The sequence below is a fragment of the Wickerhamomyces ciferrii genome, contig 00028 (genome assembly GCF_000313485.1).
Source record: "Wickerhamomyces ciferrii WGS project CAIF00000000 data, strain NRRL Y-1031 F-60-10, contig 00028, whole genome shotgun sequence".
NCBI classification, from domain to species: domain Eukaryota; kingdom Fungi; phylum Ascomycota; class Saccharomycetes; order Phaffomycetales; family Wickerhamomycetaceae; genus Hansenula; species Hansenula ciferrii.
The window spans coordinates 52,875-65,725 of NW_011887712.1; the positions used below are offsets into that span (position 1 = coordinate 52,875).

The 12,851-nt window shown below is 32.4% G+C and overlaps 5 protein-coding genes across 5 annotated transcripts; 2 read left to right on the top strand and 3 right to left on the bottom strand.

The window, feature by feature from the left end:
- Nucleotides 1–8: 8 nt before the first annotated feature.
- SND2 (Snd2p) lies at nucleotides 9–560 on the top strand (the record flags this gene model as incomplete). The annotated part of the gene is made up of 1 exon (XM_011278102.1): nucleotides 9–560. One exon carries the CDS (start codon nucleotides 9–11, stop codon nucleotides 558–560), a length of 552 nt encoding a protein of 183 aa, XP_011276404.1.
- Nucleotides 561–2,400: 1,840 nt separating this feature from the next.
- Nucleotides 2,401–4,272, top strand: SKO1 (Sko1p; the record flags this gene model as incomplete). Its single annotated transcript, XM_011278103.1, has 1 exon — nucleotides 2,401–4,272. The coding sequence occupies one exon, from the start codon at nucleotides 2,401–2,403 to the stop codon at nucleotides 4,270–4,272; it is 1,872 nt and encodes a 623-aa protein (XP_011276405.1).
- Nucleotides 4,273–5,145: 873 nt separating this feature from the next.
- BN7_1279 (uncharacterized protein) lies at nucleotides 5,146–5,697 on the bottom strand (the record flags this gene model as incomplete). Its single annotated transcript, XM_011278104.1, has 1 exon — nucleotides 5,146–5,697. One exon carries the CDS (start codon nucleotides 5,695–5,697, stop codon nucleotides 5,146–5,148), a length of 552 nt encoding a protein of 183 aa, XP_011276406.1.
- Nucleotides 5,698–7,611: 1,914 nt separating this feature from the next.
- On the bottom strand, nucleotides 7,612–8,145 carry BN7_1280 (uncharacterized protein; the record flags this gene model as incomplete). The annotated part of the gene is made up of 1 exon (XM_011278105.1): nucleotides 7,612–8,145. One exon carries the CDS (start codon nucleotides 8,143–8,145, stop codon nucleotides 7,612–7,614), a length of 534 nt encoding a protein of 177 aa, XP_011276407.1.
- A 2,978-nt stretch (nucleotides 8,146–11,123) lies between these two features.
- BN7_1281 (Polyhedral envelope protein) lies at nucleotides 11,124–11,753 on the bottom strand (the record flags this gene model as incomplete). The annotated part of the gene is made up of 1 exon (XM_011278106.1): nucleotides 11,124–11,753. The coding sequence occupies one exon, from the start codon at nucleotides 11,751–11,753 to the stop codon at nucleotides 11,124–11,126; it is 630 nt and encodes a 209-aa protein (XP_011276408.1).
- Nucleotides 11,754–12,851: the final 1,098 nt, after the last annotated feature.

Genomic DNA, 12,851 nt, shown 5'->3' on the forward strand with positions numbered 1-12,851 from the left:
CTCAAAAAATGGCTGGTCAATCCGCAAAGAAACAAGTTGCTCAAAACTTCAAGATTTTAAAAGAAATACATACCATAACATGGACATCATACGCCATCTTTAGTTTTTTCAATTTTTATTTCAAAAGACCACAATCATCAAAATGGTTTATCATAACTGCATTACCAGCTTTAGGTTCATTATATCTTATTGAAAAATTCGGTAGACCGATAGTTGATCCTCAAGGTAAAATTATTCGTCTAGGTCAAGATTTAACTGAACAAGGTTTAACAGAATATTTATTTGATATCATTTATTATACAATAATTTTAAATTTCTTGACTATTGTTTTCAATTCAACTTTGGTTTGGTGGTTATATTTAGCAGTCCCATCATTTGCCGCTTATAAGATTTATAATGTTATAAATGCTGGTAGACAATTATTTGGTGGTGGTTCAAAAACTGGTCAACAAGTTGATGAATATGATAATAATGGTACCAAACAAGGTGAACAAGGTAAAAGTAAAAGACAACAAAAAAGAGAAGCAAGAGGTGATAAACCAAAAATGAGATATAGATGAGTCTATATCTCGATGGCATTTATTAATAAGTCATAACTAATATTAATTCAAATTTGTCGATATGAATAATTATGTTGCCATTATAATCACAGTCATACACCCTTGAGAATTATTTAGAATCTTACAATGTGATATAACAGTATGTTTTTTCTCATCTTGGTATAATTCAGATTGATGCATTTCTTACTTTAGATCCACTTTACTTCTATCGTTTATTTTGTAGTTGTTTTGCGCTCAAAGTTTGAGATCTATTGTTTTGTGTCTCTCAACAATAAGTCACGTTTTCTATCTCTTAACTAAAACAAACAGTGGAAGCCGGCAGAAATGATTATATAATCCACCTAAATTTTTTTTCAGTCGGGAGAAAAAAAAAAGTAAACTAATAATTAGATAGACTTATAAATCAAACCTATTTGAAATTAACTTTAGAAGTTCATAATATCCATTTGAAACATCAAATCATAACTTAATTCAAAAATGTCAAGAGAAGGTTTCGTCGCACCAACACAATTAAGTACTGCCGCTTCAGGTTTTTCATCAGCTAAAACCAATACAGTTAAATATATTTGTACAAATTGTGCAACTTCATTATCTTTAGGTAGAAATGATGCTATTAGATGTAATGCCTGTGGTCATCGTGTTTTATACAAATCAAGAACAAGAAGAATGGTTCAATTCGAAGCTAGATGAATCACATCTTTTTTGTATTTAATAGATTCGTGAATGGTTTTGGTGTTGTTGTTTAATTGTGGTTTAGCATTTAGTATCTTTTCGGTGTTGATTTAATGTCACATTCTGGTTATCTGAAGCTTCGTTATTTATAGTGTGATGATAATTTAATAACCAAAGAAGTTTATATGGATCAATATCGAAGTTCAAAGTGGATCATAGTTCTGTATTATAGAAAAAAGTGTCTTTTGCTTATAAATAAATGGTTAGGTTAAATAAACTCATGGATGGTCTTGTAGTATTGTGACAGAAGAGATCAACTGCATAATGGCCTCTTGTTTCGTCACTGCTCTAATATAAACGACTATCCTTTTATATCTAAGATGAGATACTTAAGCTTCAAATATTGTCAAAACATCATACACTATAATCCTTTAAATATTTCATATATTTAACTGACTAAGCAGTCCCTATGTTTCTTACTAAGCCAAACAATACCCGCGAACTTTTCTCCCAAAATTTTTCCATTTTCTTTTTTCAGAGTTGCTATTTCCAAATACATTTTTTAAAATCGCTGTGAGAATTTGTAATGGGACATGAATTTTATTTGAAATTACATCAACAATTTAATTATTAAGAATTTTAGTTCAAAACATATTCAAAACATTTTGGTTTAACAAAACACGACACACTAAAATTGTTCATATCTGATCTGTGTGGTATTTTTCATCTTATCATTCGTGTTATCTTGTCAGTGCAGTGTTCAAATCAACGGTTCTTTTAGCATTTAAACAAGGAGACGCAAGACAAAGGAGAAGCGTTCCACATCCAGAGCACAAAAGTTTAACGGTTGATTAGTCAAAGCTCAAGTCCAAAACAACCCAAACAATCACAGTATATTGTTGGAAGTCATTAGAAAGAGAATCAATAAATCGCTTCGTCTAAGGAGAAGGTCTTTTATCCAGCTGTGGCAAATATTTCATTTTTAGGTACCAGTTTATTGTAAAAATTATAAGCATTTTTAGCAAAGATTGATTTTTACTGCGCGCTTCATCAACATCAACAACAAAAAACAAAAACAAAAGCATTACATTCGTTACTTGTTAGTTTTAGAGCTCCAAGAGAGAAGTAAAAGGTACCCGCGGTTATATATATTATAGAACTGTACATTATGGCCACCACATTACCTCAAGATTCTGCTGATGGTTCAAATCCCCCATTTCCAAATACAACATCCTCTAAAACTTCATTTGATTTAGAACCAAATCCTTTTGAAAGAAGTTTTGCCACAAAGGAAAATCATCACCCACACCATCAACATCATGGATCACATGGCGGCGCTCCTAATATTGCTGCTGCTTCACCTCAAATTTTGACACCAGGTGGAAGAAAACTACCTCCTTTAGTTTTATCACCAAATGTTCAATCAAGTTGGACTGCAAACAACTTTGGTAGAACTGGGTTAACACCAAATGAATCTGGTCTTAGAACTGGATTAACACCTGGCGGCCCTGGTATTCATTCATTAAATGGGATCTCATTACCTGGTTTAAATACACCTGGCTCATTGGGATTTTCTGGTTTCACTCCTGGGTTAAGTTCATTATTAGGTACTTCTACAACAGGTGAACATGGTCACATTTTAGGTGTATCTTCTAACCAAAATCAAACTCAACAACAAGTTACACATAATATCCATCAACAACATCAACAAGCTGCTCATCAAAGGGCTCAACAACAAGCCGCTGTTGTTGCATCTGAAAATGCACAATCAAATGGTGGAAATGCTAATGGGGTAGCAGCACAACAAGCGCCTGTGCAGAATATAAATCATGAGATCAATTCAGCTCGCTCTTCATTGCATCAATCACCAATTGTTCAGCAACAACAAGCACCAAATCCACCAGTAATAAAAGAACAAGCATCAAAAGTTGAACAACAGCCTCAACCACAACCACAACCTTCAAAGAGAGGTAGAAAGAAAGGATCAACAAACAAAGCTGCTAAAATAAAGAATGAAGATGAATCAGGACCAAAACGTAAAAAGGCTAAAGCTGATACCAAAAATTCGAATACTTCTCTTGACTCAACAACAACATTAAATGATGAGGACGACGAGGATGATGATAAAGACGACGATGCTAAAACTGAACATATGACTGAAGCTGAAAAGAGAAAACATTTTTTGGAAAGAAATAGAGTTGCTGCATCAAAATGTAGACAAAGAAAGAAGCAACTGGTTGCAAAAATGGAAACTGATTTGAATTTTTATCTAAACGAATATAATAACCTAACTGCTACAATTGATCAATTAAAAGATCAATCAGTGACTCTTAGACAATATTTAATCAATAATAATAAAGCTGGAGCTACTGGTGGCTCATTAAATAATGACATTTTACTTTCAGTGGAAAATCTGTTAACTATAATTAATCAAACAAATTATATGGCAAGATTAAGAGGTAATGCACCATCAGATATTATACCCACAATTCAACCAATTAATCCCTCTTTAGTTCAACCTGAATCTCAACCACATCAAATCCAACAACAACAACAACAACAACAACAACAACAACAACAACAACAACAACCAATCCCACAACAAATTCCTCAGCAGCAACAAAATCAAAATGGATTTATCCCACCACCACCACAACAACAAGTCCAACAACATCATCAACAAGTCCAACAACAACCTCATCCCCAGGATATGACTCATAATTCATTACCAAATACTCTACCAAATACTGTTCCAAATACCGTTCCAAATTCTGTACCAGGATCCCAACATAACTCATCAACAAATTTACAAGCTTTAGGACATAATTCATCAACAAATTTACAAGCATTAGGACATAATTCGTCAACAAATTTACAAGCATTAGGTAACAATGCTAAATTGCAACATCAATTTCAACAACAGCAACAGCAAATACAACAAAATTTGAATGGTTCAAACTCAGCACCTCCTGTTATGGCGAATGGTAATAGTATACCTGTTGCAAACGGTAATAATGGGGTTAATTTGGCCTTATTCTAAGATCAAATGTTACGTTGGATATAATCTAGTTTTAATTCTCAATTTCAAATTTTTTACATATTGTTTTACTTATATTATCAATTAATAAATTTACTGATTCAATGTTTTTATATTATACATATTTATAAAAGGTTTTCCAATCACTATATTATAGAGGGTTTTCCAATCACTATATTATTATAGTTCTATAATTTAATATTCACATGCTGTTCATTCGCTATATATAAGGATATCAGAAGTGGTTTTTTTAATAAAAATTTTTAATTTTCGTGTATTATAACACTTGACGTACGTTGCATATATTAGCTATATATATATACAAATTATCCATACGTACTTCTGAGATACGACAAATTCATGTCCAATTCTAGTATGTGACATTTGTATCTTTTACGGATTATAAATCTGGGGGGCCATTAGGTATAAAAAATCAACATCACCATAAAATATTCGCGCCTCGTCTTAACGAAAAAATAAAACGTCTTTCAAATTTGATAGGTGACAGTTATACTATATGTGGACAGTTCACTGGACACTAGACACTAGACACTGATACAATTGATCTACAATAAATTTGACGATTTGAAAGTTCATCTGATTGCAAATCACTTCTTATTGATGCTTTTTTTTGGTCATTTTCAAACAATGTCTACACTTAGAACCATTGTTTGCTTCTATTGGCTCAACTACAATTTCAAAATTTTAAATCAAGATTGTTTATTATATTGATGATATATTATTAAAATTATTATTATTATTATTTGTTATTCAAGGACATGATCAACATTATCCAAGAAAACTGTGTTAGAAAAAATCAAATATTAAATGAATTATTAAAAAATTGAGGGTATAAAAATTTCAATTCTTCAAAACTTATTTAGATGGTAAACCAACGTTTTTCAAGTTTGATAATAATAAATCAATACCAGCAAATAAACCTGATAATAATGAGACTAAAGCACCAATCAAGTTCAAGTGTAATAAGTTGTCTAAGACGTTGTTAATGGTTTCAAATAATTTACCTAATAAAGCTTTGACTGAACCAATTAAAGCATCTAAGGTTCTGTTTAAAGTGGCATCTAAACCTGAGTTTTCTAAAACAGCATCTAATTTACTGAAAGTATCATTTAATAAAGTGTTTAAAGCATCAGAGACACCGTCTAAACCGGTTAAACCACCAAGTGTACTTAATAAACCAGTTAAAGTTTCTTGAACAATAGTGGTGATTTCAGTTAATGAATCTTTTGGAGCATCTGTGGTGGTTAATAAAGTGGTTAATTCTTGAACTTCACCAGTGATGTTAGCGAAACCAGTTTGGATTGCATTTAAATCTGGTAAAGATGGAACAGCGTTAGCTTTAGCAACTGGAGCAGCAATAACACCTAAGGCGAAAACAGAAGCAGCGATGATTGAAGTGAATTTCATTTTTTGATTATATTAAAGTGATGATTTGAGATCTATTGAATTGATGATGGATTAAAATAAAGTAAATTGAGATTGAATTCAGAGGATTTTGATGTCAATTTATACACAAATTTTTCCAAAGATTTAGATCTCTATCTCTACTGGGATCAATCTATTTTGGGTTCAGACTTTATAGATATTCACGTTTTGGGATTGTTGATCTTGTTAGGTAACAGGGATTTCTATCATCATTTTCCGAACATATATGATCATTGGTACTAAAATTTATAATTTCCATAGGTAAAGTTCAATAACATGATGGATATCCATGCACGTTAACGAATAGATTTCGCTTCATATGAGTGTATTCTCTTGTTTGAAGCTTAAAACATTAGTCAAAGACGTATGGCCTTGAGCATTAATGCACTTTTGAAGTACTTACGTACCTCAATGTCCTGTACGTTTGAACTTTACATGAATCAAGAATGTCCTCATTTCGGCACTTGACTGCTTAATTCGATGCCTATGTGCATTACTAGTTGACGTTTTAAGGAAGGTAAGGGGAAAGCTTAAGCTGTGTACTTATTTTAATTGTTACTCTAGCGTCAAAGGCGAGTTCTTGATCTATTTATGATACTAGTAACGAGCAAAAGAGTAGTGGTAGAGCCTTAGTATCCATATCTCAACGTCGTTAATGATATTCAATGATTTCGAGATTCGATTGTTTATTTTCATCTCGATCAACAAGGATATCAACAGGGATTATATTGTTGAATTTCAAGATTTTGAGTTTAAAAGACCCTTTGATCAGCAATTTTTCAAACGAGCCAGCAAATCTACTTCAAACCTGGCTTCATTTTGTTGAAATTGTTCGTGATTTCGATGAGCATGGGTTCAAAACTTTAAAGTTTTCTACGTGTCTGTGGTGCAATCTGTGCAGGCGCGTCTGCATGCTTCAATCTAAAAACATAATGCTTCTAGGATGCGCATTAAGGATCAAATATAATTTATACGTAGTATAAATAATTGGATATAAACTGAAGCCTCTAGTCTTGACTCTTACTCTTTTACAGGAGTCAAATCATTTTGAAGAGTTTCCTATTATTCAAGAATGTTAGATGGTATCCAGATTTTACAATTTTATTTATCAGGTCTTGGTTTCTATAAGTTCGAGGCCAGTTAGTGCATTCTTCCAGACAACGTTTTCATGAAGGTTCAAGCAAGCAATACAGCTAGTACGTTTGATTACAAATATACTATCCATCAAATAGTAATCACATTCCAGTCTTGCTAACTGTTTTCCTTTGAAGATTATTTCTACTGTTCATGCAGAGCTCATGATCAGAATCAAGATGGTCGTGAAGAAGTATCTTTATCGCGGATCGCCAAATATTTACCAGGGTTAACTTTCAAAGCTTGAACCGAAAACGAGATGATGCTTTCTCAAATCAAATCGATTTTATATACAAATTATGAAAAAGGAAATGAGGTTCTGATAATATTCAAGTCCCAGTTGAGTCCTCTTTAGACCGTGTGCTCTTAGACTAGAATTATGTGTCACTTTGAAACTATATATACTTTCATTCTCCCTGAATCCTGATTAGGAGAAACCGTTATTGAAAATCCTAATCGTTCAATCCAAACATTGATAGACCCTTTACAGATCAATGGTTATGATAAATTAAGCTTGGTATCGAAAGGTAACTCATTATAAAGGAGTCAGTCCTCAGAGTTCTACTGCAATTGACACTAAAATTATCTTTCAAAGATATTATATTAAAATATTATAAAATGTTATAAAACAATTAAGACAAGGAATGAAACATTATTCCACATCTAGCTTAAACAAATTGAAGGTGGTATAAAAAAAGTCTTTTGGTATAAAGGAGCAAGCTATAGCAATTCTAAATGTTCAACAGTTAAACCATGATTGATCTATTTGGCTGGTAAGACATTGTTTTTCAAGTTTGATAAGAAGATGTCAATTGCAGCTAAAACACCAGATAAGACTGAAACAATAGCACCAATCAAGTTCAAGTGTAAGATGTTGTCTAAAGTGTCACTTAAAGTTTCAAAGATTTTTTCTAATAATGAAACTAAACTGGTAACAACACCTTTCAAAGTTCTGGTAATTGGATCATCTTCTGAAGCTTGAGAGCTAACACCATTTAATTTAGATTTTGAATCTTCTAAGATTGAACTTAAAGCTGCTTGACCTTCTTCTTTGGATTTAGCATTTTGAACAGCACCTAAACCTTTTGATAAAGTATCTTTAACGATTTGAGCTAAAGCTTCTTTTGGATCTTTTGGAAGATCAGCACTTTGTAAAACAGAGTTCAAGTTGTTTGATTCAGTGGTAACGTTTGAGATAGCATTCCAAGCAGTTTGTTGTTCATCAGCAGTTGGAGCTGGAGCAGCAAATGCTACTAATGATAATAATGATGTTGCAATGATGGTTGAGAATTTCATTTTCTAAATTGTTTTTCTAAGTAATATCTATTAATTGAATTAATATGATGATAAAAAAAAAAGATGACCAATAACCTTCAATTTTAGGAGAAATTTAAGTCAATTTATATGTTTAAGATCATTTATACAATAGACATCGTGAATGAACATCAAATACCAAGATGGAATTGCAACAGTTTCACCTACGATGAGCTAATTCAATAGTTGAGAAATTAAAGTTTTAGCTTTAAAGGGTAAATGTGAACCCAAGAAGGGCAATAGAACTCCAAAAATGTATCATTTCAAAGATCAAACAAGGGGTTTTACAGAGATTATTTCGTCTGTGCAACTCAAAGAATGTGATTTAACACTCTATGAATGTTGCTTGATCCAACTTTTTAAATTTCTTGTTTTGAAGCATTGCGGTAAGATCTTGATGACTGACACAACAAGAGAGAAGAAACAAATGCCTTGGAAATCGAGATTTAAACTTTTATGGTAAACCAAAGCCTTTCGTGTTACATTTTAAATCATCTTTCTTGTTGGATATTGAAATTACACTCGGTTAATCCAATTTTGTGTTCTTTACGAATTTCATAAAGATTATTACCCACTTAGTATTAGGAAGAGATGTTATATTGTTTTATGCGAGTTTTCGGTATTCCAGATATATAAATCCAAGCTCCAAAGAGTCACTTTGAAATAAGAAATTAAACTAGTAGTACCTTTTGATGTAAAACTAAGCAAGTTCCATAGCAAAGGAAGTTGATAGTGATTGAATTTCCGAAGCTTTAAGCTCAACTTCTTGTTTATAAGCTAGTTTTCATATATAATAATGTGGAGATACCGAAGATTATCAATTATCAATATTGATGTAAAACAGTCAACTATATCAGTATGAATGCTAAAACTCTTTCCAGATCAACACGTCTTGGATTTTACGCCATGCATTTTATTTGACCATAAGTATTGGTAGTTCAACAACGTACTACCGTAACATCATGTATAAACAATTGATAACTACCTACAATAAGACAAATACTTGTTGGCTATTTTCATATCTGATAATGGAGTAGATATTGGAAGTTGAGACTACTATACGTAAGAATATAACCTATCAAGACTCTAAACACTTGTTCAGTCTCGATTCTAATTTTTCACCACTAGTATTTCTGATCTCTGTGCGGTTATATCTGAAAGTTCGCTTAAAGCGTATAACGCCGATCTCATGCAGCTTTCCAATCTATACTCCAAAAAATGACGGATTTGGAAGAATAGTAAGTACCCTGATGCATCCCTGCTGCGCTGGTACGTTAGTGCCAAAAACAGTGCAGAACAAGATACAAGAAGTTGTACCCTTTAAACTTTAAGCTTAAGCTTTAAAAACACGAGTTAAGCATTATAAGGTATATGAAGAAAGTAAAGTTCAATTTCTGCAACTGATTAAGAGGTATCATATGAAATGGAGCTTGAGGAGAGTGTTTTGCTGATTATTTATATGTGTCATCGAGTTGTTAAGTTGTATGACTGAATGACAAATTGGGGTCTGGAGAACATCAACACATATTGAATAATGAATCCCCGGTTTTTGAGAAAAAAGTGACGTTAAAGTTTTACAAATTTCAACGACTTGACTTATTCTGTGCGTGCCTATGAGTTGATATTATAATTCTTTTAAATGTTTCGAGAACGTATACGCACTCTCGACTCTCTCGTGTACAAAGTATAAAGTAAAGATGTAAAGATCATCGCTATTAAAAACCCTTGTTTTAATAGCACTTGCTTGAATTGTAAAACAATTACTCAATTGCCAAAGCAAGATACGTATCAGTATGTGGAATTGGAATTTATAGGAGAGCATCAAGCTCCAAGTTCTCTTTAACAGCACCTCGAAGCCTTATACACAAGCCCTCTTGAGACGTAAATTTGACATTGTTAATGCAGCATAGTAAGTTGCTTTATAAGTCGAAGGATCTTTCATGTACACAGTATTACCATGTTGTATAAGTACGTCGTACACTATATGAAATGATATTCACCACCCGAAACTTTAGCTGGTGTGCGCTGTGTTGATAAAATCTGTACATCAATCAGCAAAACTCAAGAATCAATATAAAGTCCTTTATCTGCTTTCGAAAAGCTTCGCTTTTTTCTTACACCATTAAACCATTAAGCCATATAGATTATTTAGTTGTTGAAACTGTTGATTGTTACTTATAATAAGCTGCTTATCATATAGATTATTCAATATGATGTGATGAACTGAAATATCTATGGAATGTATTATGTCATAAAGGGATTTTTGAACAACTACATTATATTATAAACCAACTCTGGAGCTAATCAATTCACAATTCATCAAGTCAGAATATAAATAGGACCACTATCATCAACATTTTATGGTACGCTCAGCTCATGTTTTCATTAAATGTCTTTTGAATTGAATCTGAATCTGAAGAAGGATGAACCATCTAGCATATAAACTCATGAAGATCAACAGCTATACAGGGATTACAATCACCGAAACCATAATGTAACGGTTGACATGGTTCTTCATTTATTGTGAGATAAGTCACAAGAGTCAAAACTTAATCCTGATGGAGTCATATATATATATAAATGGATTGGGTTGTTTGGAAATCAATAATTGGTTTTGAATTGTTATTAGCTGGTTGGTATTACATGTTGTTGATAACTTGAGGGTTAGAACTACTTTTTTTGGTTTGTTTGAAGGATGCTACAGGAATTTTACATCAAGAAGCTTTGGTTTGTCATTTTATACATGATTGGCTTCTACAAGTGGTTTTAAAGTAATAGAAAAATTAATTCATTAGTCTATCTAATTGTTTATGGAAGAATTGAAAAAAAATAATGATTAATCAGAAACAATCAATCAATCATCACATTGTTGAAGATAAAAAAAATAACTTGAAAAGATATTATTATTAAAAATTTAATTAAAGTTGTTGAGATTCATCTAATAAACCAGAAGAGAGAATCTATTTTGATGGTAAAACACCGTTTTTCAAGGTAGCTAAGAATTGATCTAAAGTGGATAAAACACCAGATAATAAAGCAACAACAACGCCAATTAAGTTCAAATGTAATAAGTTGTCTAAGACTGAGTTGATGGTTGATAATAAGTTGGTTAATAATGATTTTAATGAAGCAACTAAACCATCTAAAGTTCTGTTCAAAGTTGCTGATAAACCAGAGTTTTTCAATAAATCATCTAATTTACCAAAAGTATCATTTAATAAGTTGTTTAAAGCATCTGAAACACCTTCTAAGCCGGTAGCAGTACCTAAAGTGTCAATGATACCACCAACTAAACCTTTAACAATATCAGTGACGTTGTCTAAAGTACCACTTGGTAAATCAGATGAAGTTAATAATGAAGTGATTTGTTCTAAAGTACCAGTGATGTTTGAAACACCACCTGAGACGGCACCTGGTAAGTTTGGAATACCACTTGGTAAAGTAACACTAGTTGGAACACCTGAAGCTAATGAACCAACATCAGCTGGTAATGAAACTGATGGTAATGGAGCAGCAACTGGAGCTGGAGCAGCTAAAGCAGTGGTGGCTAATAAAGCAACTGGGATGATTGAATAGACTGAAAATTTCATTGTGATATTATTAATTGGATAAACTTTTGGAATATAAGTTGTTGATAATTAAAATGACTTTAAGTTTGAAGAAAATGAAGAGGATTCAACTGGTATTTATACACCTTCTGAAGTCTATTTCGAAAGTTTTATCACAGATCCACAGGGCTACTATTTTTAGTTATTCAAGGATTAATTGATCTAGTTTTCGAAATCTCAACAAATTTTGGCTCATCAATTGTCAATCATCGCATTTCTACTAAACAAAGATTAAAAAGTGTGTATCAACAAAAGGGAATCTTGCTGCTTGATTCATTTGAAAATAGTAAATCAATCAATAATATTATTGTGAATTGAAATAAGAAGCAGATTAATTTCATGAGGTTATGAAAGATCTAAGCTGGTTAAATCATCATTGGATTGATTGTTGAGCTTCCAAGATCAAATCATCAAAGAGTTCAAGAAGCTTAATTATAGCTAATATTGATTCTAAAGTTTCTATATCAAGCAAAGAAAAGGGGTATGCATAAGCCTAACCAATTTATATGCTTACTGTGCTTGATACTTTCCGATGTGAACTACTATTCCTTCCATTTGACATAGGTACTTCACCACTATCGTAAAGGCCTAAACAACCGAAATCTCTCGAGCTCGAGCTTCATGCATATAGGTTTCGTAGATCATGAACTTCACTGTTCTGAAGGACACGCATTTCGCGTGTAGTCATCTTTCACATAACAAGGAAAAAAAAAGAGATCATTTCTTTTGTTTAATTTGACTTGAAGATTCCAAAATTACACGAACAATTCTCTAATCTCTTTAGTAATTCTCGCCATTAGCCCTTTAGATTTACAATTAGGTCGGATGCCACCACCGTTAGTGGTGTAAACACGCTAAGTTGGTTCATACGAATCAAGATCCACGAGCTTTATTCGATAACGACAACAATTCACTAACGATTCCTAGATCTATATTAGGAAAGTCGATGTAATAAACAGTCAAATCGAGATCTATATCAAACCTAGCTCATACCTTTTACCTTCAGGCTTTCACCATACTTCGGTTTGGTTATAGGTTATATAGGCTTGAGTCGCGGTGCATTCCAAAGTTCTTGAAAAA